The 23,822-nt window shown below is 38.4% G+C and overlaps 1 protein-coding gene across 2 annotated transcripts in view; it reads left to right on the forward strand.

Moving 5' to 3' along the window:
* The window catches only part of cos (kinesin-like protein costa), a 233,146-nt gene that overhangs the window by 19,447 nt on the left and 189,877 nt on the right, over nucleotides 1-23,822 (forward strand). For both annotated transcript variants that reach the window (XR_011047408.1, XM_068393771.1), the window contains exons 4-8: nucleotides 6,607-6,729; nucleotides 8,010-8,184; nucleotides 10,567-10,790; nucleotides 12,073-12,273; nucleotides 16,589-16,719. Coding sequence is in view for 1 of the 2 variants with exons in the window: in XM_068393771.1 (XP_068249872.1) it covers nucleotides 6,607-6,729; nucleotides 8,010-8,184; nucleotides 10,567-10,790; nucleotides 12,073-12,273; nucleotides 16,589-16,719 (854 nt within the window). In the remaining variant the exon portion in view is untranslated. The remainder of the gene's footprint in view (nucleotides 1-6,606; nucleotides 6,730-8,009; nucleotides 8,185-10,566; nucleotides 10,791-12,072; nucleotides 12,274-16,588; nucleotides 16,720-23,822) is intronic.

The following is a 23,822-nucleotide window of genomic DNA, read 5'->3' on the forward strand; positions in this document are numbered from 1 at the left end:
TGTCAGTAATTTCTGAGGTGAACAACATGTCAGGTGAGCAACGTGTCCATTCCTTTTTCCTGGTGGGACCGGGTGTAACGGGGTCAGTGGCCCATGAAGAGTATGTTGGTGTGGCAGAAGAACATTAGGGGTCTCAATTGGAGTTTGTTAACTCTAGAATTGACACCTTAGCATCAGGTCTTAAGAATGTAGCTTCTCAACTTGGTACTCTAACCACTTTTTTCAGCTCCTTTTGTCCTTCTCTTGGTCTCCCCATTCCACCCCATGCTGAAGGAAGGACCTAGCTGAACTGGCCCTAACGGGTTCCGGGTATGAGTATGCCCTGATGCAGAGCACATCTGGAATAAAGTCTTACTCCCTTGTTAGCTCAGATTCAGTGGCTGCTTTCCTCTTGGTAAGGGTAGAAGGGACTCTTTGGCTGTGGTAAACAGCTCTTCTAGGAGAAGGACACTCCAAAATCAAACCATTGTTCTCTGTTCTTGGATGGTGCCATGGCCTCTATGTCATGGTCTTTCACTGTCTTGAGGTGGAGTTTTCTTGCATGAGGGTACACTCGGGCGCACTTCTGTTTTATTTCTCTTGTTTTTTAAAGTTTTTATAGTTTATATATGAAATATTTATTCTAATGTTGTTACTGTTCATAAAATGTTTTATTTAAATTGTTAATAATTATGTTTCTTGTAGTTTCCTTATTTCCTTTCCTCACTGGGCTATTTTCCCTGTTGGAGCCCTTGGGTATATAGCATTCTGCTTTTCCAACTAGGGTTATAGCTTAGCAAGTAATAATAATAATATTAATAATAATAATAATGATAGTAATAATAATAATAATAATAATAATAATAATAATAATAATAATAATAATAATAATAATAATAATAATAATCATAGCCATTGACCAGGAAATGGGGAAGTTGATAAAGATAGCCATTGTAAAGCAAAGAACTTAGTGATCTTGTGAAACATGTCCAAATCTATTTCCATAGTTGAATCCTTCTTCAGAATACTGTGAAGTCAGCCTTGGAACTTCAGGGAGAAAACTTCTCAACAGCTTTTTATTATTATTATTATTATAATTATTATTATTATTATTATTATTATTATTATTATTATTATTATTATTATTATTATTAATATTAATTGCTAAGCTACAACCCTAGTTAGAAAAGCAGAATGCTACAAGCCCAGGGGCTCCAACAGGGAAAATAACCCAGTGCAGAAAGGAAATCAGGTTAAATAAAATATTTTAAGAACAGTAACATTGAAATAAAAATCTCATATAAACTATAAAAACTATAACAAAACAAGCGGTAGAGAAATAAGATAGAATAGAGTGCCCGAGTGTACCCTCAAGCAAGCTAACTCTAACCCAAGACAGTGAAAGACCATGGTACAGAGGTTATGGCACTACCTAAGACTAGAGAACAATGGTTTGATTTTGGAGTGTCCTTCTCCTAGAAGAGCTGCTTACCACAGCTAAAGAGTCCCTTCTACTCTTACCAAGAGGAGAGTAGCCACTGAACAATTACAGTGCAGTAACCCCTTGGGTGAAGAAGAAATGTTTGTTAATGTCAGTGTTGTCAGGTGTAAGAGGACAGAGGAGAATATATAAAGAATAGGCCAGACTATTCGGTGTGTGGGAGTAGGCAAAGGGAAAATGAACCGTAACCAGAGAGAAGGATCCAATGTATTACTGTCTGGCCAGTCAAAGGACCTCATAACTCTCTAGCGGTAGTATCTCAGCGGGTGGCTGGTGCCTTGGCCCACCTACTACCTATTTTCAAGATAAGAGCTGTTTTTCAATGTTTTGGGATTGAACTTGGGCCATGGCAGGGGATTTGTTTTCCGTGACCAATTCAGACCTTTAAAAATTGTACCATGTCCCCTATGAGAGAAGGAGCATTGCTCTCAAAAGCTATGGAAGCAACCAATAACCTGAAGACATTCTGTATTGGGATCCCTTAATCTGGTGTCTACAAAAGGGACCAAAATTAAGACCCCTCTGAGTTATGCTTCCATTTTTTCTTCGTATGAGTGTTCTGAAGACCCGGAACACAGCTGAGAAGGTTCTATTTTTGTCTCCCAGATGTTGATTGAAACAAACCACCTTGTGGGAGAGACTTGGCAAACTGGGAAGGCTGAAGCCAAAACTTTCTTGGTAGAAAATCTCTTTGGAGGATGCTTGAATATTGTTGATGGTGATGGTAATGTTACCCCTTAACAAGGAAGTTCACTTTTGTTGGTGGCTGATTAAGTCTCCTCAATTTCTGTGAAAGAGAGATGCTTTCTGACTGTTCTGGCCATCAAGGATTAAGGGAGCAGGTCTTTACAGATAGGAGCGCTAAAGTAATTCCTACATCTTTACCTTTATTGGATCACAGGCAGCCAAAACCTGACATCTAATGGTGAATTTAATCTTTGGTAAAGTTCTGGAAAGCGTCCAAGAAAGATTTTACTCAGTAACATTGCTGGGGCTGTGTAGTATATCTATGATTTAGCTGGGGAAACTCCTGTTTCCAATCAGAATAAGGCAGACTAATGAATAAAGGGTTAAATTCTGCTGTCCTAGTCTCTTGAAATGGGGTAAAAGCTATCCTGTAGGTAGTGTGTACCCACTATAGCATCAAGCCCTTAGTCTGAAAATCCTCATTGAACCTATCCAGTTCCATGAAGTCTTCAAAATCTGTTCAGTAACAGGTTTCACAGAAATTGCACATCTATCTTGACCATTTCTGCCAGGAAGGCTGTTTTCTGACCTTGCACAGTCATCCCAACCAGATATCCATTAATGGTTATCCTAGGCAGCATAAGCAGCACTTCTTTAGGTGTGACCTTTGGAGTCTTAGAATAAGGAATGGCCTTTTCATGTGCCAGTGTGAGGGAAGAAAGTTATCAATATCTGTGAATTGCACTTCATAGAACATCTTACCTTGCAGAGAGCAACATTATAAATGCAGTCAAAAACCATATCCCAAGCTAGAAATCCATGCATTACCAAAGGAGCCTCCTCTCCTTCATCATCATAGAGGAACCTGCTCCCATCGACTCCTCCCCTGCCACCGATCCTGTTCCCGAAGGATATGTACTGGACAAGGAAAGCCCATTGGGGTTCCTTTCATTGCCAGCAAATGCAAAGGCAGTGTCAATTTATAATGCTTCAGGTGGACAGAAATAGAAACTAATGAAACAAGTGCTCCCAAGTAGCAGGTGAGTTCCAGGAAAGAACTACTGTACCAGAAAAGGAGCAAGCAAAGGCAATAGAGAATGGACCAATAAAGGTTGCATGCTGACCAAACAAAAGAGGGATGATAGCCTACCCAGAGATAGAAAGTGCCTCCCTCACTCTGAAACTCCTTACAGCCAAATTTTTCTCTTTAGGGCTGATGAAATCTCAAGTACTTATTAAGTAAGGAACTCCAAGATCCTGTCTGCTTTAAAGAACATCTTAGCAAACCTCTTCAACCACACTGAGGGAGAAAGAGCTTGCTATTTCAAGCTTTCAGCCCATAAGGGCCTATTTTGGCAGGTTGAACCCACTACAAGGCAAAGGACAATTTAAAGTGCCCAGTCCCAGCACCCAGTGATATGGTAGTCACTATGATAGCAAAAGCTGGACTTACACCACTGGGGTTGGCCACATCATTACTCCCAGCAGTTTATATTTAAGCATTTCAATCACTTTTTTAGTCATGTGAAAACTCATGAAGGTTTAACTAGTTTAATCAGGTAAATATTCCACAACTTATGCTAACCTTTTAATGGGAAGAGGAGTTGTGCCTCGCCCCCACTCAACCAGCGACGATTGGTAGAGTAGTTACTCAATCCTCTTCTAGGGAGGTTTGAGACTAAGGGTAGGCCAACTTGATGAGGTAAAATTTTACGCAAAGAACAATAGCTGATGATGCTGTCCTTGTTAGCAGAACACAGGATTTGCAATGCTTGCTTACCAGAATGCAAGAAATATCACGAGGTTGGACTGAAGATAAATAGAAGAAAGACAGAGATGTTGAGAACGGAATATACAATGGAAGATGAAATATTATTGGGAGAAGAATGGATTAATGAGGTAGAATCATTTAAGTATTTAGGAAATTAAATTGCCTGAAATTACATATAAAATCAGACTACATATCAGTTTAGTGAGATCAGTGTTACTCTATGGACATGAGTCATGGTATGATAATGAAACAATTTCCAAAAGATTTATTAGATTTGAGAACAAAGTCCTCAAAAGGATATTGGGAGTTAAATGGCAGGACAAGATTAGAAATGAAACTATGAGAGATTACTCGAGAGCCATATGTGGATGAGACCATGATGAGGTGTAGATGGAGATGGTTTGGGTATGCTCTTTGCACTCCCCAAGAGAGGTTAGTTCACCAAACTTTCAGCTGGGCCCCATAATGCACTAGAAGAGTTGGAAGACCCAGGCCTACATGGCTGAGGACTATGATGGGCGAAGTAGGAGATAATGAATGGAGAAGTATTGAATTAAAAGCTCAAGATAGAGACGACTGGCGAAATCTAATCGAGGCTCTTTACATCAATAGGCATAGGTGGAGATGGTGATGATAATGATGATGATGATGATGATTGTATTTTTCATGAGTTTGTAAAAAAGTATATTAATTTTTTTTTCCAAAAATTTCACATTCAACTCACGTTTTTATTATTAGTAAGCATTCCATTTATGTTTTTTACATTAATACAAAGTTCAATATTTTGTCAATATAATGCAACAAACCAGAAGCCTTAATCTGTTATAGTTTGGCATACCTATATTTAAAAAAATCTTTTGTTTCGTGAACGTCATTTGTTGGGGAAGGCCATATGGGCTGTACCTCAACTCGAGTTGTAATGGCTTAAACGCCAAAAGGTTAATGACGAGACTAAGTTACAATAAAATCAACATAAACCTAGTAAAAGCCTAATGTACTCTACTAGAAAATGAAAAGGGAGATAGGGGGGCAAAGAATGGGAGCTGGCCCAGCTGATGGCTGCCGCTCATCACAGCTTTTTTGCTTACCAAACAAAGACAAGGTAAGCCATGCATCAAACTTACTACTAATGCTAAAAAAATGATCAGATCTTAATAAGATTCAAGTAGAATCAGTTGTCAAAAAGGTTTCCTTTTATTGAATTCAGCAAAAATAAAATAAAAGCATCTGGTTTGGATAAGTGAATGGAAAAAGAGGTTTTACTGTGTTAAACAAACATTCAGGTAATGGTGTTTTCACACTGATTAGTACTTCTTTTCTGAGAGTTACGTGTCACCTACGTACGGACAAATTTAGCATAGGAGATACTGTGACAGGTTCAGTAGAATCTTGAACTCCTGGATTTTGCTTGAACACACTGAATCCATTCTTGCATGTTTATTCAAAGCACTAGCCCTAGGTCAAAGAGAACAATATATTTTTTTTATATTATTATTATTATTATTATTATTATTATTATTATTATTGTTATTATCATCACTATTATTTATTATTATTATTATTACCCACTAAGGTATAACCCTAGTTGGAAAAGCAGGATGCTTTAAACCCAATGGCTTCAACAAGGAAAAATAACTCAGTAAGGAAAGGAAATAAGGAAATAGATTAACAATAAAAGAAGTAATGAAAATTTTGAATAAAATATTCTAAGAACAGTAATAACATTAAAATAGATCTTTCATATATAAACTATAAAACTTAAAAAAAACAAGAGGAAGAGAAATAAGATAGAATAGTGTGCCCGAATGTACCCTCAAGCAAGAGAACTCTACTCCAAGACAGTGGAAGACCTGGGTACAGAGGCTGTGGCACTGCCCAAGACTAGAGAACAATGCTTTTATTTTGTATTGTCCTTTTAGAAGAACTGCTTACCATAACTGAAGACTTCCTTCTACCCTTACCAAGAGGAAATTAGCCACTGAACAACTATAGTGCAGTAGTTAACCCCTTGAGGGAAGAAGAATTGTTGGGTAATCTCAGTGTATCTCAACGGATGGCTGGTGCCTTGGCCAATCTACTACCTTTCGCATTGGATATCCTATTCTAACATTAACAGTAAAGTACTTGAAGACCACACTGTTCATAACTCAACGAAGTGATGTACTTTTTTTCTTTTAAGAAACTGTAGTCTGGTTTTCAAAAACAGGGAAAACTGAATTTTGACTTTTTTATTCATGGCATTATAACTCCTATGTGGATAGATGAAATAATTGATGAATAGACTATTATCAGGCCTGATTTGTTTAATCTTTTCTTTTTTGTGTTTGTTTATACTGGATGAATAGATGAATGAATAGGCAAGATAGTGGTATGTTAGAGTTAAGGCTGCATTCTATAATTTATTCAGCAGTTGTGTCTAAGTAAAATTTGATAAAACGGAAAAAGAATTAAGACCAGGAAAATATATGTATGTGTGATGGTTTGATAGTGGTAGTTTATTTAGTTTAAGTCTTTACTTTGATCACTTGACTTTCATCAACCTTTAAACTTTCGTGGATAAGTAAAGTGTTGATGAAAGGTTAATTTTATTTGGACTTTGAGGTGATATTTGAATGCAGTTTTAAAGAGCTTTCTAATTTATTTATTTGTTATTTTTTATTTATTACAGGAATGCCCTGGCCGAGAGTTTAGAGTTCACGTTAGTTATCTAGTCGTCCAGAGGGATGCAGTGTATGATTTATTATCCACATCTAATTCATCCATGCAGCTCAATGTGCTTGAAGATAATATGGTATGATTTAAGTTATGAGGTTATATTTTTCATGAATTTTCAAGTATGAAGTGTAAAATGGAAGTAGTTTTAAATTTTAAAGAAATTATTATGTAAGTTCTATATTAAACATTGGATAATTTATTAAGGAAGAAGTGACTCGATACCAACCTTACCAACTGATTACACATATTTGACCAACACCATAAATAACTCCCTACATTGTTTTCATGTAGACATCACTCACAATTCATCTATTGTATAAGGAAATTATTTGAGTATATGTTGAAGAAATTAGAACAATTATATTTTAAGATATTTACCTTTATTCTAGATAAAGGAATTTTTTTTTTTTTTACTCTTTTAATCATCTTTATTTATAAAATATTTATGGTATGGGTGTAGTTTGCAGGTACTGTATTAGAAGTAACTTAATATGTAAGCCATTTTGTTTTTCATTACCTTTTTACAACTAATACCCTGCCCAAGTCACTAATTGTTTCTAAGAGACTTGACTTAAGTCCATATTTAAAGTCGGTCAGATTTGCACCTTATAAAATGAGTTAAAGGTTCCCTATATATGTTCTGAACATGAAAAAGTACAGTACTGTACTTGAAACCTGCTATCATTTCATAAGAACCATATTAATTAGCTTTCATGGGAAGCACAGTAGTGTGCAGTACAGTAAATTAGTTTTATTTTATGACAGAAACCAGCATATTATAATATTATAATAATAATAATTATTATTATTATTATCATTATTATTATTATTATTACTAGCTATAAGCCCAATGTTGAATGAACAGGGGAAATAGCTTAATGAGGAAAGGAAACTTGGAAATAAACTACAATAGAGGTAATGAACAAATAAGATGAAATATTTTAAGATCAGTAATACCATTGAAATAAATATAAATTGTTTTATTCAATATTTTAGGAGAGCAACGTAAAGTTGGAACTGACATACGTTGATCCGATGTAAAAGGTGTCATTAGTGTAGAGTATTACAGTATTATTATTGCTATACTGGATAGTATGATTTTATTACAACAGACAAGAGGCTGGAAAACAAGAATGTTATGGTGTGTGACAATCTTAATAAAGAGGACACAGAGAGTCAACGAAAAACCAAAGTTATTATCGGTAATTAAGATATCTCGTGAATGTCAATACAATACTGTATGTGAATAACCGAAACTGCAAATCTAGAATCCATGAAAAATGGTGTTTAAGTGTACTGATTAAAATTATTTAGTCTTTTAGAAATTTTCTTAATTTAGTGTTGTTTGCTTTTTAGGGGAATGTTGTGATCCCTGGCCTAAATGTCATTGATTGTAGCAACATAACAGAAGTATTTAACTGTCTTGAAGCAGGCCTTGTTCATCGACATACTGCAGCTGTGCAAAGTCACGATCCCTCAAGCTCACATGCCATATTTTCACTTATACTAGAGCATCAGTGGATGGACCCTGGTAAGAACTAGCTGGTTGTTTGTTAGTACTGTACTTGTAAAATCTTGATAACAAAACCAGTTCTGAATAATATTTCAAGCATAATCCAAAACTATATTCAAGCTAATAAGATGTCTTGTTTTGAACATTGAAAATGATAAAGGGAAACTGTGATCATATAAAGTACAAACTAGTGGTTTTACAAAAGCTTCATTACCACTTTTCAGGTCAAAGTAAATCCACAATAAAGATTAATTTGTACAGTATTGTATTACTAGGAAGTGCAATTTCTATTATGACTGCGCCCCCTCCCCCTCATATAATTATACTTCACCATGTGCCTTGGTTTTTTTAGAATGTGCATATTTCTTTACTCTTTTCAAGAATTGCTTTCATTATTTTTAATTTTCTTATCCCATTGTTATTCAGTTTACGTCTCTACTGTATTAAGTAAATTATTCTAATTCTTGTGTTATTAGTTGTAGTTTGCATTTGGCATTATATCTGGCTATTGATAAAACTAACTTGCATGGATAAATAGGCTACCATAATTTTATATACTACATGACTAGTGTGCATTGAGTTTTTTTTTAGTATATTTCTCATACAGTATTCAGTTTGTTTGTACAGATTTTTATATCTTGAGCTGAAAGGTCAAAATTGGGTATCTTATGACTGACGGAGGGGTGAGGGCTTCTCGGTCGCACTCACAACCTGTCGTTAACTACCTCATTAAAGAATTTAACGGCCATTTCAGCTGGTGCTGAAAACATCTCCCCATTTAAAGGACTCAGGTTTGCATAGATAAGAAAAGTACAAATTACTTGAAATTTTTTTTTATATTATTATGATACTGGATAGTATCATGTTATTAGTACAACAATATACATTACAGTACCATATACAGTAATGTACTGCACATAGGTATATTTTTATATTACTGTAAACAGTACAGCCTATTGAAAGGCTTACATGTTTATGAATCTTTTGAATATCTTTTTAATGGTTTCACCTCTGTAGGATGAGGAATACCTTGTTGAGGCCTTCTTGTTATTCTTGTCATGCTGAACAGAGATTCACATCTGCTTTCTTGTCTCTCTATCTCTTTTTTTATCTACTGTACTCTTTTTAAAAATGGTCGCTACCTCCGTTTTCTGTAAATCAAAAGTAAAATTATAAATAAAACACCTTAACAAGAACTTTGTACCTTATTTTTTATATTTAGTTGGATGTCCAAGGGGTTTCATAACCTCTTGTAGACAGTTTGGAACAGTTATAGCAAGGCTATGCAATATTTGGGGTGAGATATTGTATCAAGATCCCTGGATTGCAGCTTCAAGCAGGGCCAGCGAGTTGATAACTTTCCCTTGTAGGTCCTGCTTTATGATCTACCAGAGGTTTTCTGCTCACCCAGACACCCGTTAGACTAAGTTAGTCTGTCGGTTGAGAGATTCTTCTCGACTCTGCGATCCTGACAAATTCCTTCAACTTCAGTGAAACTTGTGTCACATTGCTAACAAATTACTGAAATTATCCTTTCACTTAGCTTTTGGTCTTCCCTATTGTCTTTTGCCTTCTGGAACCTAGTCAAATATTCTTTTTACATCCTGATGTTCTGGCATTCTGCAGATGTGTCCAGATCATCTTAATTGGCTCTTTTCAATTTGAAGAGTTATAGGTTCCATATCTAATCCTTCTCTGATGTTAGTATTGTATAGACTGTCTCTTAGTTACACCATAAATTAGATGCAACTCATGCATTTCAGCTGCTTAGATTTTAGATTTTAGCCTCCCAGTCAGGACCCACTTCTCACAACTATACAGAAGTATGGTTTTAAGAATTGAATCATACAATTTAACTTACTTTTCCAGGGATATTTCTATTTTGGACTAGTAGGTACATGGCACCTACATTTTTACTATACTTGGGCATTCTGCTGTTTATCTCAGACTCCATCCTTCAATTCAAGGTCATAACACTATGCAGATATGTAAATGAGATTGTTTTTTGGATGGTAGCATTAGCTAATCCTAATTCTCCCTCATTTTGAGCAAATCCTACAACCAGATATTCAGTCTCTGAATGGTTTGACTTCAATCCTTGTTGCCTAAAAGCTAAATCCCAACCATTCATTTTATTTTTGATGGCCATCTTATTATTATTATTATTATTGCTAAGTTACAACCCTAGTTGCCTCACACTGGCATGTTCTTCGATTTCTTAATTGATTCCATATCCCCCCTTCAAATTATATGGCCATAACTTATCAGATGAGGTTCCCTAGCCTTATCTTTTATATTACATGTACAGTACCACATATTCTGTCAAATATCCTTTCTCTCCTCAAGTATATCATATGTGTATAAATAATTACTGCACTGTATATATTTTATTTTTTTCAGATGGCAAGTTGAAATATCTTTACTCTCGAATGAATTTTGTTGACCTTGGTGGCTCAGAGCGATTGATGCAGTTCGGTTATAGTGACTATGGACTTCGGAGTGAAGATTCATTCTTTATCAATTCTGATCTGAAGGCTCTTAGTAATGTTATCCATTGTCTAGCAGATCAGAATTATGTAGGACATATACCATATAGGGAATCAAGATTAACCCATATTTTAAAGGTGAGATTTCAGTTTCTCTAATAAGAGAACATTAATTTATTTATATCTTGAATTAGTTACTTGATTAATGATTGTATTGTTAAATGACTTCAGAAAGTCACAGTTTAGACCTATTTATGTAATAATTATGGTTATATAAATGAGTGAATTCATCAAGCACGTCCTCTGTGAGATTCGTTAATGGAGCCAAATGCTTGTTATAGTCTATCTTCCAAACCAACTGAATCCTGTGGTAAGCACTCCTTAGCAAAATCTGGGGAGACCAGACAGACACCAGTAATTACCAAGGGGCATGTAATCTCTATTCAGGTTTAACCTTTTCCTTTAGTAAGTCATATAGATGAGAACAGCTAATGAGTTCAACATGAATTATTTCTCATTGTTATATATTCTGCTGTAAATACTGATATGATAACTTTTGGTTTATTTTTCTTCAGATTTGGAGATATTAATCATATTTTGCTGTGTTAATAAGAACATTAGCAGCATAGAAAAGAAGACTAAATATTGTTTAAAGAAATTGATCAAACCCCCATTTCAATTCTTGACTCTTGTGACTGGGTCGATAAGATTGGCCCTTAACTGAACTGAGAGGTGTTAATTAGAGTAAAGTTTTAAAGACTGGACTTTTAGCTAGGAGGAGACTAAGAAGCAAGGATAAAAAGAAACAGGCTGAAAGCAATTTAGCTGGAGGCAGTACCTCTTATCCAACTTGGAGGGATAAAGATTCAACCATTATCTTATGAAATTTGTGTCTTTCAGGTGGTAATATTATCTTTTTTCCTTTTTTTCCAGTTACTGTATTTTGAATTTTATTTTACTGTTCAATGTGTATCATGAACATGCATTGTATCATAATGGTACAGAAAAGTGATGCAAGAGGGAGAGGTATCCTTATTTAAAAAAATAATACAGTATGTATGAAAGTTGAAGGATAAGGACTAATAGGAAGGGCCTGTAAGGGCATAGATAAAGACAAGGATGAATTTGAAATTAACACACAAAGTATATGTGATAGGAGAGGGTGATGTAAATTCATTACAGAAACTGGTAGAAAATGTTAAGGAAGATGACTATGTAATGTGCCATCAAAGATATTTAGTAACCTGAATATTGAGGTGAAAGCTGAAATTGACCTAGTTTCTTTTTAAAGGGCCATTAAACATGTTTTGTTAGTAGTTTGATTGCTACAAAAATTTTATGCAAAATATCTTACATGTATGATTATGCCATTGATAGATGGAATTTAGTCACAAATTTCAAGTGGGTTTTACTTTTACAGGATGCATTTGGAGGTAATAGCCTATGCTTGATGGTTTGCTGTTTATCTCCCTCTTCTAAAAATTTTGACGCAACCTTTAATACACTCAAGTATGGGGCATTGGCAAGATACATTCTTAATTGCCCTGCAGTAAATATGGCTATTCAGAATAGTGCCAGAGGATCTACAGCAACTGGCACGCCAGTTTCTGCACCAACTCAGGTATTTTGTATTACATTTATTTCTTGTTACAGTGTGAATTTGACCAGTTTGTTGATGAAAAGTTTATTGAATTGAATTTGCTATTACTTATACTTCAGATTCCTATTTACAGTTCAAAAAATGAATTGGACATTATTTCCCTGTACTGTATCTTACCTTCGAATAGAAAAGGCTATAACTTACAATGTGGCGGGATGTTGCAAGGACAACCCCCGCACCCTTGAATCACTCTTAACTGACAAATGTCTCAACAAAACAAATTTTCCCCTTACGTTATCTAAAACCAGACTCTTAGACAAAAGGAAACAAAACAAAACATAACCTTAAAACTATATTTCCTTACAAACTAAAACGCTTAACATAAACCATCCCCAATCAAATTATTATCACTTTGAACTAATAAAAACTTAACACCAAATAAAAAATAGCTGTACACCATTCATATAAATCCCCCCCCCCAAAAAAAAAACCTAACAAACTTAAAATTAAACTTCACACCAAAACCAATACAGTATTTGTTTATGTGTGGACCTCTTTGTCCACACAAGGGCCAATAGTCCTTTTATAGCCCAACCACAACTCTGTAGCTACTGTAACACTGACAAATAATAATACACAATTGCATTAATCATCATCATCATCATCAATAAGCCAAACAAATTCCTTCAACCGAGGTGGATCGTTACAGCATCTATTTCATCAAGATCCACAGATCAATCCAATCAGGTCCTTAAACAATCCAGGTCATCAATAATTCAATCCAAATCTGAGCAGTCGTATCAAATTCCTTAAACAAGCCAGGTCGTCAACAATCAAATTCACATAAGATTTCTCCCCAAAGGAGGAATCACGGCTCAAAAAATTAATGATCACTTCCAACGCGGGTCAAATCAATCAAATATCTAAATCCAGCATGCACACACACACAACTGCCTCAAGTCGGTGTCAATCAAAAAAAACATTCGCTCCAAAACATTTACTACTCTCCTAACCTAGCTAAAAGTAAACAAACAACCTCATTTCTACCAACAGTCTTTCTCACAACAAACAATCGATACACTAACACACTCTCTCTCTCTCTCTCTCTCTCTCTCTCTCTCTCTCTCTCTCTCTCTCTCTCTCTCTCTCTCTCTCTCTCTCTGTGGATTTGGCAAAAAAAAAAAAATAGAAATAAATAAAAATTGATCCTCCACAACAAGTGGCAACATGACAAGATGAATAAAAAAAAGAAAATACTGTACTAAAAAAAGTTTCTTGTTTGTCACCATTTATATTTACATTTCAAAAGTGCCTTATTAACAGCAGTTGAAAACATTTTATAATTTTCCAGTTATTTTTAAGCATTTCAGCATTTCACAGGTACATCTTGATTGGTTGTTTATGTAGATACAGTAATGTCTGAAATGCAAAGAAATAGGTTGTTTTTAACACAGATGGTCATTACTGTTTGTTTTCTGTTCCAGGTCATTGATTGTTACTTTTCCCTTTTGCTGACATAATTCTGTAGTTCTTGATGAAAAAATGAATTATTACCTTGTGTTTATTAGGCCAGGCTAACAAAGTGAGCAGCCAGCACAAGCAGAGACATTTAGGTAGGACTATCGTATCTGGTCCAAGTGTTTTGATCATGTCATGAGCAAGTAATGTTGATGAAGTGTCTGCCCGGGGAGTTGTTGATGACTTCGTAGTGAATAATGCAATTTAGATCATTCAAATTGATTAGACAATCATTTCAAATAATTAGGCCCAATTTTAGTTTTTATACTAATTTCTTGCTGTTTTATGCAGTTGTTCGCACTTGAATAGAAACCTCTCTTCCTTTAAAGAGGAGTATGAATTCAGAGGAAACTAGAATATTAAGTTATTAATGAGGTAGTAACTACTGATGGGTGGTTTGTGGATGCCGCAATCATCTAGTTACTTATTACTTTGGCTGTAATTACTGTTCATGTACTCATGCTGCCTTTCAAATTTTGCCTTTATTAATCCTTTTCTCTTCATTGTGTGTGCGTTTTGCTGATGAAAACTTATGAAATGAGATTTGGACCTGGTAAAGGAGAGAAGTGATGTGACAGGTTTTTGTCAAAGCTTGCTGTTGAGCCACATTATTTGTGTTTGCTTTACAGGGTACAGGACTGCTCACAGTCTGAATGAAACCCTCTCTCTTCTTCCGTATCTGTCTTCATGCCTGTACTCTTCATTCTTTGCTTGGTGGTGAGATTTTACTTTTACAAGTTTATTCCCCAGATTGTGACCAAAGAGTGAGCAGCTGATCTCAGTCTTGAAGCAACTGCCTCTCAGAGGCAGCTGGGATCAGCCAATGGTCAAGGTACCTCAACAGAAAGGCAGCACAACAGTTCTTGGTCAAAAAAGAACTTCCTGCTTGCCTGTCTTACCATTTTCTGGGATATCTTTCCTCGGAGAAACTCGTTCCACAGTTGGCTTTACCAGTGATCACTTCTGGGGTGTCAGAAGCATCACTGGTCAGTAGACAGCAATCTTCCATCCCATCCTATTCCATTGTAGCAAAAGGTTCAAGACTATCTTTCCTGGTAGCTGGATGATGAAAACTTCTCCAGGATGAGTTCCACTTAACTCTCCATCTCCAGAGATGATTTTTTGTTATCTGGCATCATAGGAGGGCTGTGGTACACACATGGGAGACCTGGTTTTTTCAGGGGTGTAGTGAAAAGAAGTATGGCATCTGCAGGAGTCAAGCATTGCAAGTTTCCAGCAGTGTTTGTTAGCAAAACATCCAGCTATAAGCAAAATAAAAAACAACTATTTTGGTATGAACAGCTTATGGGGATAACAGAAGCCGTTTTGCTTGCATTAGGAAATTTTTATGATAATAAACAAATCCCTATGTTTTACATTATTACCTAAAGAATCAAGAAAAAGTCAATAATTTTCTAAGCTTTGTAATCAAGCTTTGTAAAGATAAAGACTCATAAATTATTGTGCATTGGCAACAGGGATAAAAAACCTGTAAACTTAAGTATGCCATTGAAATTGACTGTAAATAAAATGAAAAAGGTATTTTTACTAAAAACTATGTACTGTACTTTTATTTGATAAAATAAAATCACATTTCAGCTACAGTCATAGTTTTCTTTATAGCAGGAGAAAAAAAAATGTAGGTAATTAGCATTAAGCAGATGATTTCAAAAGCATAGACTAGTATCAAATAGCTTACAAACATAATGTTCTAGCCCTTTCTTAGGAATGAAGTGGTCAAAGCATTATTTGCTGGATATAATTTAGCATTATTTGCTGGGTGTAATTTGATGCAGGTAATCTTCTCTTCTGAGCTCCGTTCTTTAGAACCTAGAGATCTCTTCCTTCCTAAATGAGTGGTAGTATGGTGGAAAATATTCCATCCCATTGGTCATCATATGCAGGGTTTATTATTCCAGACTGCTATCCCCGTCTGGAGAATGGATTCCTCCTTTGACCACGTACCAATCTTTATGGACAGGCTTGACTCTATCAGCCTATTCACTCCAAAGATGGATAGATAAGTTGCTGGAATCTTCTCCTTTGTTCCCATACAGGACCAGGTAGATTGACATATCCAGGGAAGAAAAATAACCTACCAATTTCGTTCTAGGGGGACTTCCCACCCACCAATCAGTGAGTCTCCCTACCTGAAAGATAATGGTTTATATTTCGAGTAGGAACAAATCACAGATTTTTAAAGGTTATACTTCCCTCCTCAACCACCCATCTTAGTCCTGATTCAAAAGGTCATAATTGAAGAGACTTTCACAGGTAAGGGGATATGAGCTCCTTGCTCCCACCTATCGCTTAACCGTTTGTTGAGACGATTTAATGGCTATCGAGCTCGTACCAAAAACATATTTTCCACCTAAAGGACTTAGGTTTATATAGCTTGGAAAAATACAAATGACTTTAAGAATTTGAGATATTACCACATTAAACGTACAATTCTATACTTATATAATTAGTTGAAAATCATAAGTGGGGCTTTCTCTTTCCTCAATTTTTTTTACTTTATTCTGTTGAATAAGATTCTCCTTTCAGTTTGTTACTCTTACTTTTTTTAATTTGAATTTAATCTTTTCATTCTCTTGGTTTCTTGTTATTTTATCATTACCGATTTCAGTCTTAATACACAATATTTTCTCATTCTAAAAGGCATTGTAATTTTAAGTCATATTTATTAGATGCCCTAAGATACACGTTACCTTAATGCTGTACGGTATTAGTTATTAGGCTGTAGTTTCCAACAAGTTAGTAATAAGAAAATGACTTGTTAACCATCAGTTATACGATATTTTACTAAATTTTACAGCCCCAGTCAGTGAGCCGTCAGTCTATGGTGACTGGAATTCAAAGTAGCATGCAACAATCTTTGGGGACAAATGAGACTTCAGTCACAGCTTTAGATGAAACTGCATCAGTTGATACGGAGGATGTTTTTAAGTAAGTTGCCCATTGTGTGTGTGATAATGACATTGAGTTTACTCATTTGTAAATGTAATTGCCTGTTCAAAAATAAATATTTCTTTAAGTAAATTCTGAATGAACGTCAATGTAGGTTTAGTTTTAAATACAGTATCTTGAATACATCTGCCATTTATGTAAAATTAAAGTCGTGACCCACGTTTTCCTTTCAAAATTGGTACCAGATATTTGTTATTTACATCTCTAATCTTTATATACAATAATATATCTTGAAAGAACAAATGAAAAATATTTTGTGGGTTCTGTTGTTCCATAGTTGTATATAAATTTTGTTTCCTGTATAGGTTTCATCTTTGTATGGTTAAAAAGGATTTGTTCCGACACAAATACAAACCATTGTTCTTTACTCTAGGAGAATAGATAACAGTGAATCTGGAACGTGGCAATTTGGATGCATGCTACATAATTTTGCTATTTTTTTCATAAATTAGGATTCTAGTAATAGTACTATTTTTGGTTTGAGGATACTGTAGTCTTCCACATACTGCATAAAAATCAATTAAATGAATTCTTGTTTGGCTCCCATAAAAAAGAAAGCAAGGACTCTAAGACTGATCCCAAAGTTACATGCCCTCTGGATCCTAGACTTTTCTTCCAGACTAAGGTACATCTGCTGGTCCTTCTCGTCAATCCAGAGAAGATGATCCTGAAGAAGAGGATGCAGAGTTGGAGTCCGAAGATTCAGGAGGAGACCATCCACAGCTGGCGGTGCCCGGACCTCAAGAGGCAGATGAGGGGGTGACTTACTCAACATTCTTGAAAGTTCTGTGCTGTATAAGAAAGGTGAGCGTCCTCAGAAAAGCAGTGACCTTGCCTTCATAAAGCAGAACTTCGACGGTTGACCTTTACTGTGCCCCAACTAATGCTAGACAGAGGCTTGAACTTTCCTGGTTAGTTTTGGCCAAGGAAGCTCTAGACAAAATGGAGGCAAGTCTGGTTTGAAGGACTTGCTTAGGGCAGGAAGATCTTCTCCCTTAATTTTGGCAGCCTTTTCAAGGCAATGAAAGTACTACTGTATGCAGGAGGCTCTTCCCTTCCCTTTTCAATTTGATCTTGCCGTGGCATCATTAACTCGAAGCTGCTCTTCGGATTGTTTAGATGAGGTTCCAATTTCCTTCTCAGCGGCAAAGGTGTCAGGCATGCAAGTCACAGCCATGGTGACGATGCGGACATCATCCTGGATAGACCACTACTCTTGCATCATTGACTTCTTGGCATATATCAAAACTCTAACATACCCTACTAAGAAGCATGCCTTTAAGGACATCATCCTGACTGGTGCTAGTACGGGAAAGTTCTTAATGCACCAGGCGACCAACCAGTGGTCCATTTGGGTGCTAAAGTGTCAGGAAGCTATGACCTTTAGGTTTCACAAATGTATTGGTCTTCCGGAAAGACTTAGTCTCCACAACTCCTCCTTCAAGGAACGTTCGTTCTTCCCATTAGCAGAGATAAGTGCAGTGATTGAGAAATGGAGGAAGGAGATTCAGGACTCCATCATACTGAGACCGGTGTTCTTTCGCCAACCCCAACCATCGATTTCAGGTCAAGGAAAGCCTTCCATCCAACCAGCTCAGGGAAAAAGAGTGCGCTCACAACATTTGATCCTCAAGACTCCATCTATACAGTCTTTCCCCTTTCGACAGAACCAGGGTCAGTAGAAGCAAGGAAAAGGGAAGAGGTAAATACCGTCCCTATGGAGGGCATTCCCCCCATTCCACTACTAGTGAGGGGGAGGTGGTGTTTCCACGAAGCAGAAAAATGTATGTTGGAGATCCTCTGGTCCAGATAACTCCTCCAGTTCATCAGGTCTCCCCCTCTGATTCATCCCCAGGCGACATCGTCATCATATCAGCAGGGGTCAGCAGAATATCTTGCACTATGCAAATAAGTGCAGAGCATGTAGCTGAAGGTTGACGACTCTAGGTTTCTTCAATCAACTCTTTCTTGTAAGGAATACGTCTTGAGGCTGGAGACTGGTCATCGACCTTTCAGCTCTTTAACCTCATCTGCCAGCAGCCTTGGTCAGGCAAGTGATAAGACCGCAAAACTTCATGGTGACTCTCGATCTGAAAGATACTTAATTTCAGTTCCTGGTTCACCCCTCCTCCAGGAAGTATCTCCAATTAGTGGCAGCAGGCAAGGTCCTTCAGTTCAAGGTCCTCTATTTCGGCTTGTTGACAGCACCCCAAGTTTTCTCGAAGGTCTTCGAGCTAATCTCCTCGTGGGAACGTACAAACAGGACCCGCCTGCTCTGCTACGTGGACGATTGGTTGATTGTGGCTGAGTTGGAGGAATAACTTTTCTTCAGAGACAGGATTCTCTCATTTGGGCAGGACTTGTGGATCATGATAAATTGGGAGAAGTGTCTTTTGTCACCTATGCAGAAATTATTCATCTATGGACATCAACACTGTTTTAGTGAAAGTTTTCCCGTCCGGAGAAAGACTCACGTTTGTGGAAGGCTTCTCTTCTCTCCCTGCAACAGTCTATTTTCCCAGCTTTCCAGTGGCAGAAGCTCCTGGGACACTTAACATCTTTGGATAAGTTGGTTTCAGGAGGCAGGTCACGCCTGCAACCCCCACACCTCTGATTCACTCTTTCTGACAAATATCTCTGCAACACAAAATTTTACCTAATATTATCACAAACAAGACACTTGGACAAAAGGAACAGTAAAACTAACATAACCTTAATACTATATTTCTTACAAACTAAAACACTTGATATAGAAATTAACCATATTCAATTGAATCGCGATGCCTATTTCTGGGCTCGAACCTGTGCCGCCCAGTGAATAAGCTCCATTTAAGCACTTATTCTTAGGTAATTTACTGCTAAATATACCAGAGAAAAAATGTAAAGGAGTGCTAGGTTAACTAGCTCGCTCACCTATTGGTGTCGGTATAAAATTGGGCGTATAATCCAGAGGTCCCGCACTATTTAGATTAATCCACGACAGAGAACCCCAATAGAGGAGAGCCGTTCAACCTCACTCGGTACTACTACAATGCATCCGCTCAGAACCCAACTCCGTTTAGCACGACTTGTGCAGTAACCCGCATTTTTCTAGTGCTCTCAATTTTTGGATATTTTCTAGTGAATTATGGCTTCTTCGTCGGTTTCCCAGGAGACACCGTCCAAGTTAAGTACCAAGCTGGGTTTTACTGTGTTTTGAGCAACCTAGATCGTTTAATATTTATATTATAGGAGTTTATTCTCTTCGTTCATACCGATCTTGCTTGATTTCACTACAGTTGGTACTCCTGTTTTTGAGAGCTTTTAATTTTCACTTGCGGTGTTACTATGTGTATTATTTTTATTATCAAATATTATTTGTTATTGTGAATATTCATTATTTAGCGTTTAGAATCCTCGTGGTTCAATTTTTGGGCCGATATCATTTACGTATCGCTATGGCTGCCGACCGTGCTAAGGCGGCAATGTTATTTTAGCCATCAGGTGTGTCTTTTGCGATTTAATTATTTATGTTGCATGCCTTGCCCAAAAATTTTCTATGTGTTTATTCATATATTTAACGCTATTATTATTATTATAATGAATATTTGTGCCATTACTCCGTTTGATCTGTCTGGTTGGGGATCGTCAGTTGGTAGCCCTGCTGCCTCGTATCACGTGATCCTCCCCCACGCTCCCCCTCTAGCTAGGTGGGAGGCTAGGCTTCTCCCCCCTCCACTAAGGGACCGTTGCCTTCCCTCCTTTTAGAGGGGGTAGTTAAGTGTTTATGGACTTTGTCCTCCGGGTGGCCCGGCGGTTTAGTCTCTGTCTAGTCTGGTTGGCCACCGGTCTACAGAGTTGGATCCCGGTGTACCCTATTTTATATTCACTTTTCATTCTGGCTTATGTTATACGAAACCCTCCGGGTTCGATTGGCAGTTCTTAGTTACAGTTCCGCCCCCCTTTTATTTTATAACATTTCCTATGATGATTATATATGACAGATCACTACCCCGGAGTCCCTAAAGGAATTGGTATTGAATATACCTTTATTTCCCGGCCCGGGGTCTACCCCACCCCGGGAAATCAGACACTATGTGTCTTAATTCCTTGTTTTTGCATCCTTTTTTATGCTCCCGGCTTGACCGGAATGGATGGCTATACTTTAGTTTCAAGTTAGACTTATGTTTAGGCCCGGGACCCCCGGTCCCGCCCCTATGTAAGAATATTATAGTTAAGCTCTAACCTTGCGTTAGACCTATGTTAGGCCCGGGTCCTCCGGACCCGCCCCTAAAAAAAAAAAAAAAAAAAAAAAAAAAAAAAAAAAAAAAAAAAAAATAATTTATTTTATTTTTTACAGTCTAATCTTGTGTTAGACCTATGTTAGGCCCTACTTAAAAGAATAGTACAATTAAGCTCTATTCTTGTGTTAGACCTATGTTAGGCCACTTATAGAATAGTACAGTTAAGCTCTAATCTTGTGTTAGACCTATGTTAGGCCCGGGTCCTCCAGACCCGCCCCTAATTAAGAGAATTACAGTTTCTCATATACTATTCTTTTTACAGATGGTGCATTGTCTGACGCCGGCCTGTGCAGCTGTTCTGCACCAGCCTTGTGGCCACTCCGTCTGCCGATCTCACGCCCCTTGTGGGGTTCAACTGGAAGACGTTGTGGTATGGCACCCGGATAACTGTGTGATTTGCTTCGACCTCATCACTACCCTTGGATCTGACTTGGTGAGTCCCGTTGGCTATATTGCCTTCTTATTTTATTTACTATTAGTAAGATATCTATGGTCTTGAAGGACCATTGGGAGTTTCCCTTTTATAATTCCCACTATTATTTCAGGCATCCCCGGAGCAAAAGTCTGCGGCTCGGGCCACACTGAAGGTGTGGGTTGGTGGTTTTGCCCGGAATGTAAAGTCTAAGCGGCCGTACGTCCTATCTGAGGACTACTGCACCATGGTTTACCCCAACGCCAAGTCTTCAGCTGCTGTGGCTAGGCATGTGGCAGCTCCCATCATTGCCCACATTGATGCCACTATAACGGGTCTCATCGACCCAGAGCAAGATCCATCGGACGCCCCCGGAGGTCTGGAGGACAATGTTGCCTCCATGAACCTGGACGTCGAACCAATGTTGCTAGACGAGCCGGATACAGGTAGGGTGGTAAGTGAGGCAGGTGTGTCCGGCGCTGAGATTCCTATCCTCAGCCCCGCTCTTTCTTCTTCTTCTGATCGCTCTTCCTTTCTTGGATTTTCTGGGGACCGTGATTCGTCTCAACGTTCATACCCGGTTCCCCCTAAGGATAAGTCTACTTCAAGGACCTTACCCAAAGCTCGCAAGCCTCACAAGACTTCTCATGGCTCTAAACATGGTACGAACCCGTCTTCAAAGACCTCTGGTTCCTCCTCTAAGTCTCACGACCCGGGAGTTCCTTCCGCCCCTCCTGCTGCTAGCCCGGGCCTTTCCGAATCAGCTATGCTTCGCATCGTGTCGGAGATGCAGGAAAAGTTGGTTTCGGAGATGCAGTCGAGGATGGACACGATGTTCTCTAACTTCGGTCAGAGAATTGGGGCTTTAGAGCAAGGAGCTCCGGAGAGAGTCCAAAGCTCTCTCATACCGGATGCCTCTAAGCTCCCGCCGTTTGCCAAGAACAACCCCTGGCGGATGGCTCTTCATTCCCCGTTCTCAGACGGAATGTTGACTCTGGAGGGCCTTGGCACTCGCCCTCTAGAGGACTTTGAATTCTTTCCTCCGGGTCTGGCATTTCCATTTCATGGTTATGCCAGACTTACCGAGGAAGCTTTAGTCCGATTAGACAAGGTCCCCAAAGAGACGGTCATCTTCCCGAAGGAGCAAGCCCAATCTGTTTGGGCCAGATTTTTGAATGACATCGGCTGCACTAACACCATGCTGACGCCTCATAAAAGCTCCTTTACGATGTTCTTAATGGACAAGACCACCTTGACTCCATGCGTCAATAAGGTGGCAGAGCTTGCCTTTCAATATGCTCTGGAGGAGAAGCCCTTGCCTCCCATCCGAGAGGTGGATCCGATCTCCCTCCTTCTTCCCTCAGGTATTGAGTGTTGGGACAATGTCCATACCACCTTTACCTCCGGCAAGCTTGCAGCAGACTGTGCCTCAGTCTTGTTTAGTGAGAAGCTTCCCCGTCTCCCGGAATCTCTCATTAAACAGGAATATGATTCCCGCCTACGTGTGGGCCGTACTCTAAACCTGGCCACATCCACGGAGTCGATAGCCTTGACTTACGATACGGAGAGTATTTTTAAGTCTCTCAACAAGGCTACGCTACAGTCGTTATATTATGACTTATATGACTTTGCTACTGCTAAACGCAGATGTCGCAAGCATGTTCTAGCTGAGGCGACGATTAGGCATGAACCTAATAAACTCATCCGGTCCTCCTGTTGGGGTTCAAATCTCTTCCCCGAGGATCTCGTAGAGGAAGTCTTGGCGGAGGCCACTAGGGTTAATCAGAGCCTTAAAGCCCGTTGGGGTTTGACCCCTAAACGCAAGTATGACCCCGCAAATTATCAAGCCCGGGGTAGGAAGAAGCTTAGACCATATACCTCCACCCAGTTCAGGCAACAACAGAGTGCTTCATCCAACTTCCGGCTGCCTCTTCCTCCATCTTCTGTTGCCCCTGCACAGCCTTCCACCTCTCGGGCTCCTTCGGATGACTATGTCACCGTTCTGCTACCTAAGAGCCAGCTTTCTGGTGCCTCCGCCACTTCCCCTGCCTTTAACCAGTCCTACGAGGCTCATAGCTCTTCCCAGAGTTATGGTAGAGGTAGAGGCTACCACCGTGGCTCTAACCAGAACAAAGGCAGGGGAAGAGCCTTTCGCAGAGGAAAGAACTTCCGAGGCGGACGTGGAGGCAACTCCTCAAACCAATACTGAGGTGCAGCAGGTAGGGGGGAGGCTCTATGCCTTCCGCAACAAATGGAGGTTCAGTCCCTGGGCGTTCAGTATCATCTCCAAGGGACTAGGGTGGAGTTGGATTCAAGGACCTCCTCCTCCGAACAAATTTCGTCAACATTCCACTCCGGACCTGGTCGAATTTGTCCAGGATCTTTTA

This window comes from Palaemon carinicauda, chromosome 19 (genome assembly GCF_036898095.1).
Source record: "Palaemon carinicauda isolate YSFRI2023 chromosome 19, ASM3689809v2, whole genome shotgun sequence".
NCBI classification, from domain to species: Eukaryota; Metazoa; Arthropoda; class Malacostraca; order Decapoda; family Palaemonidae; genus Palaemon; species Palaemon carinicauda.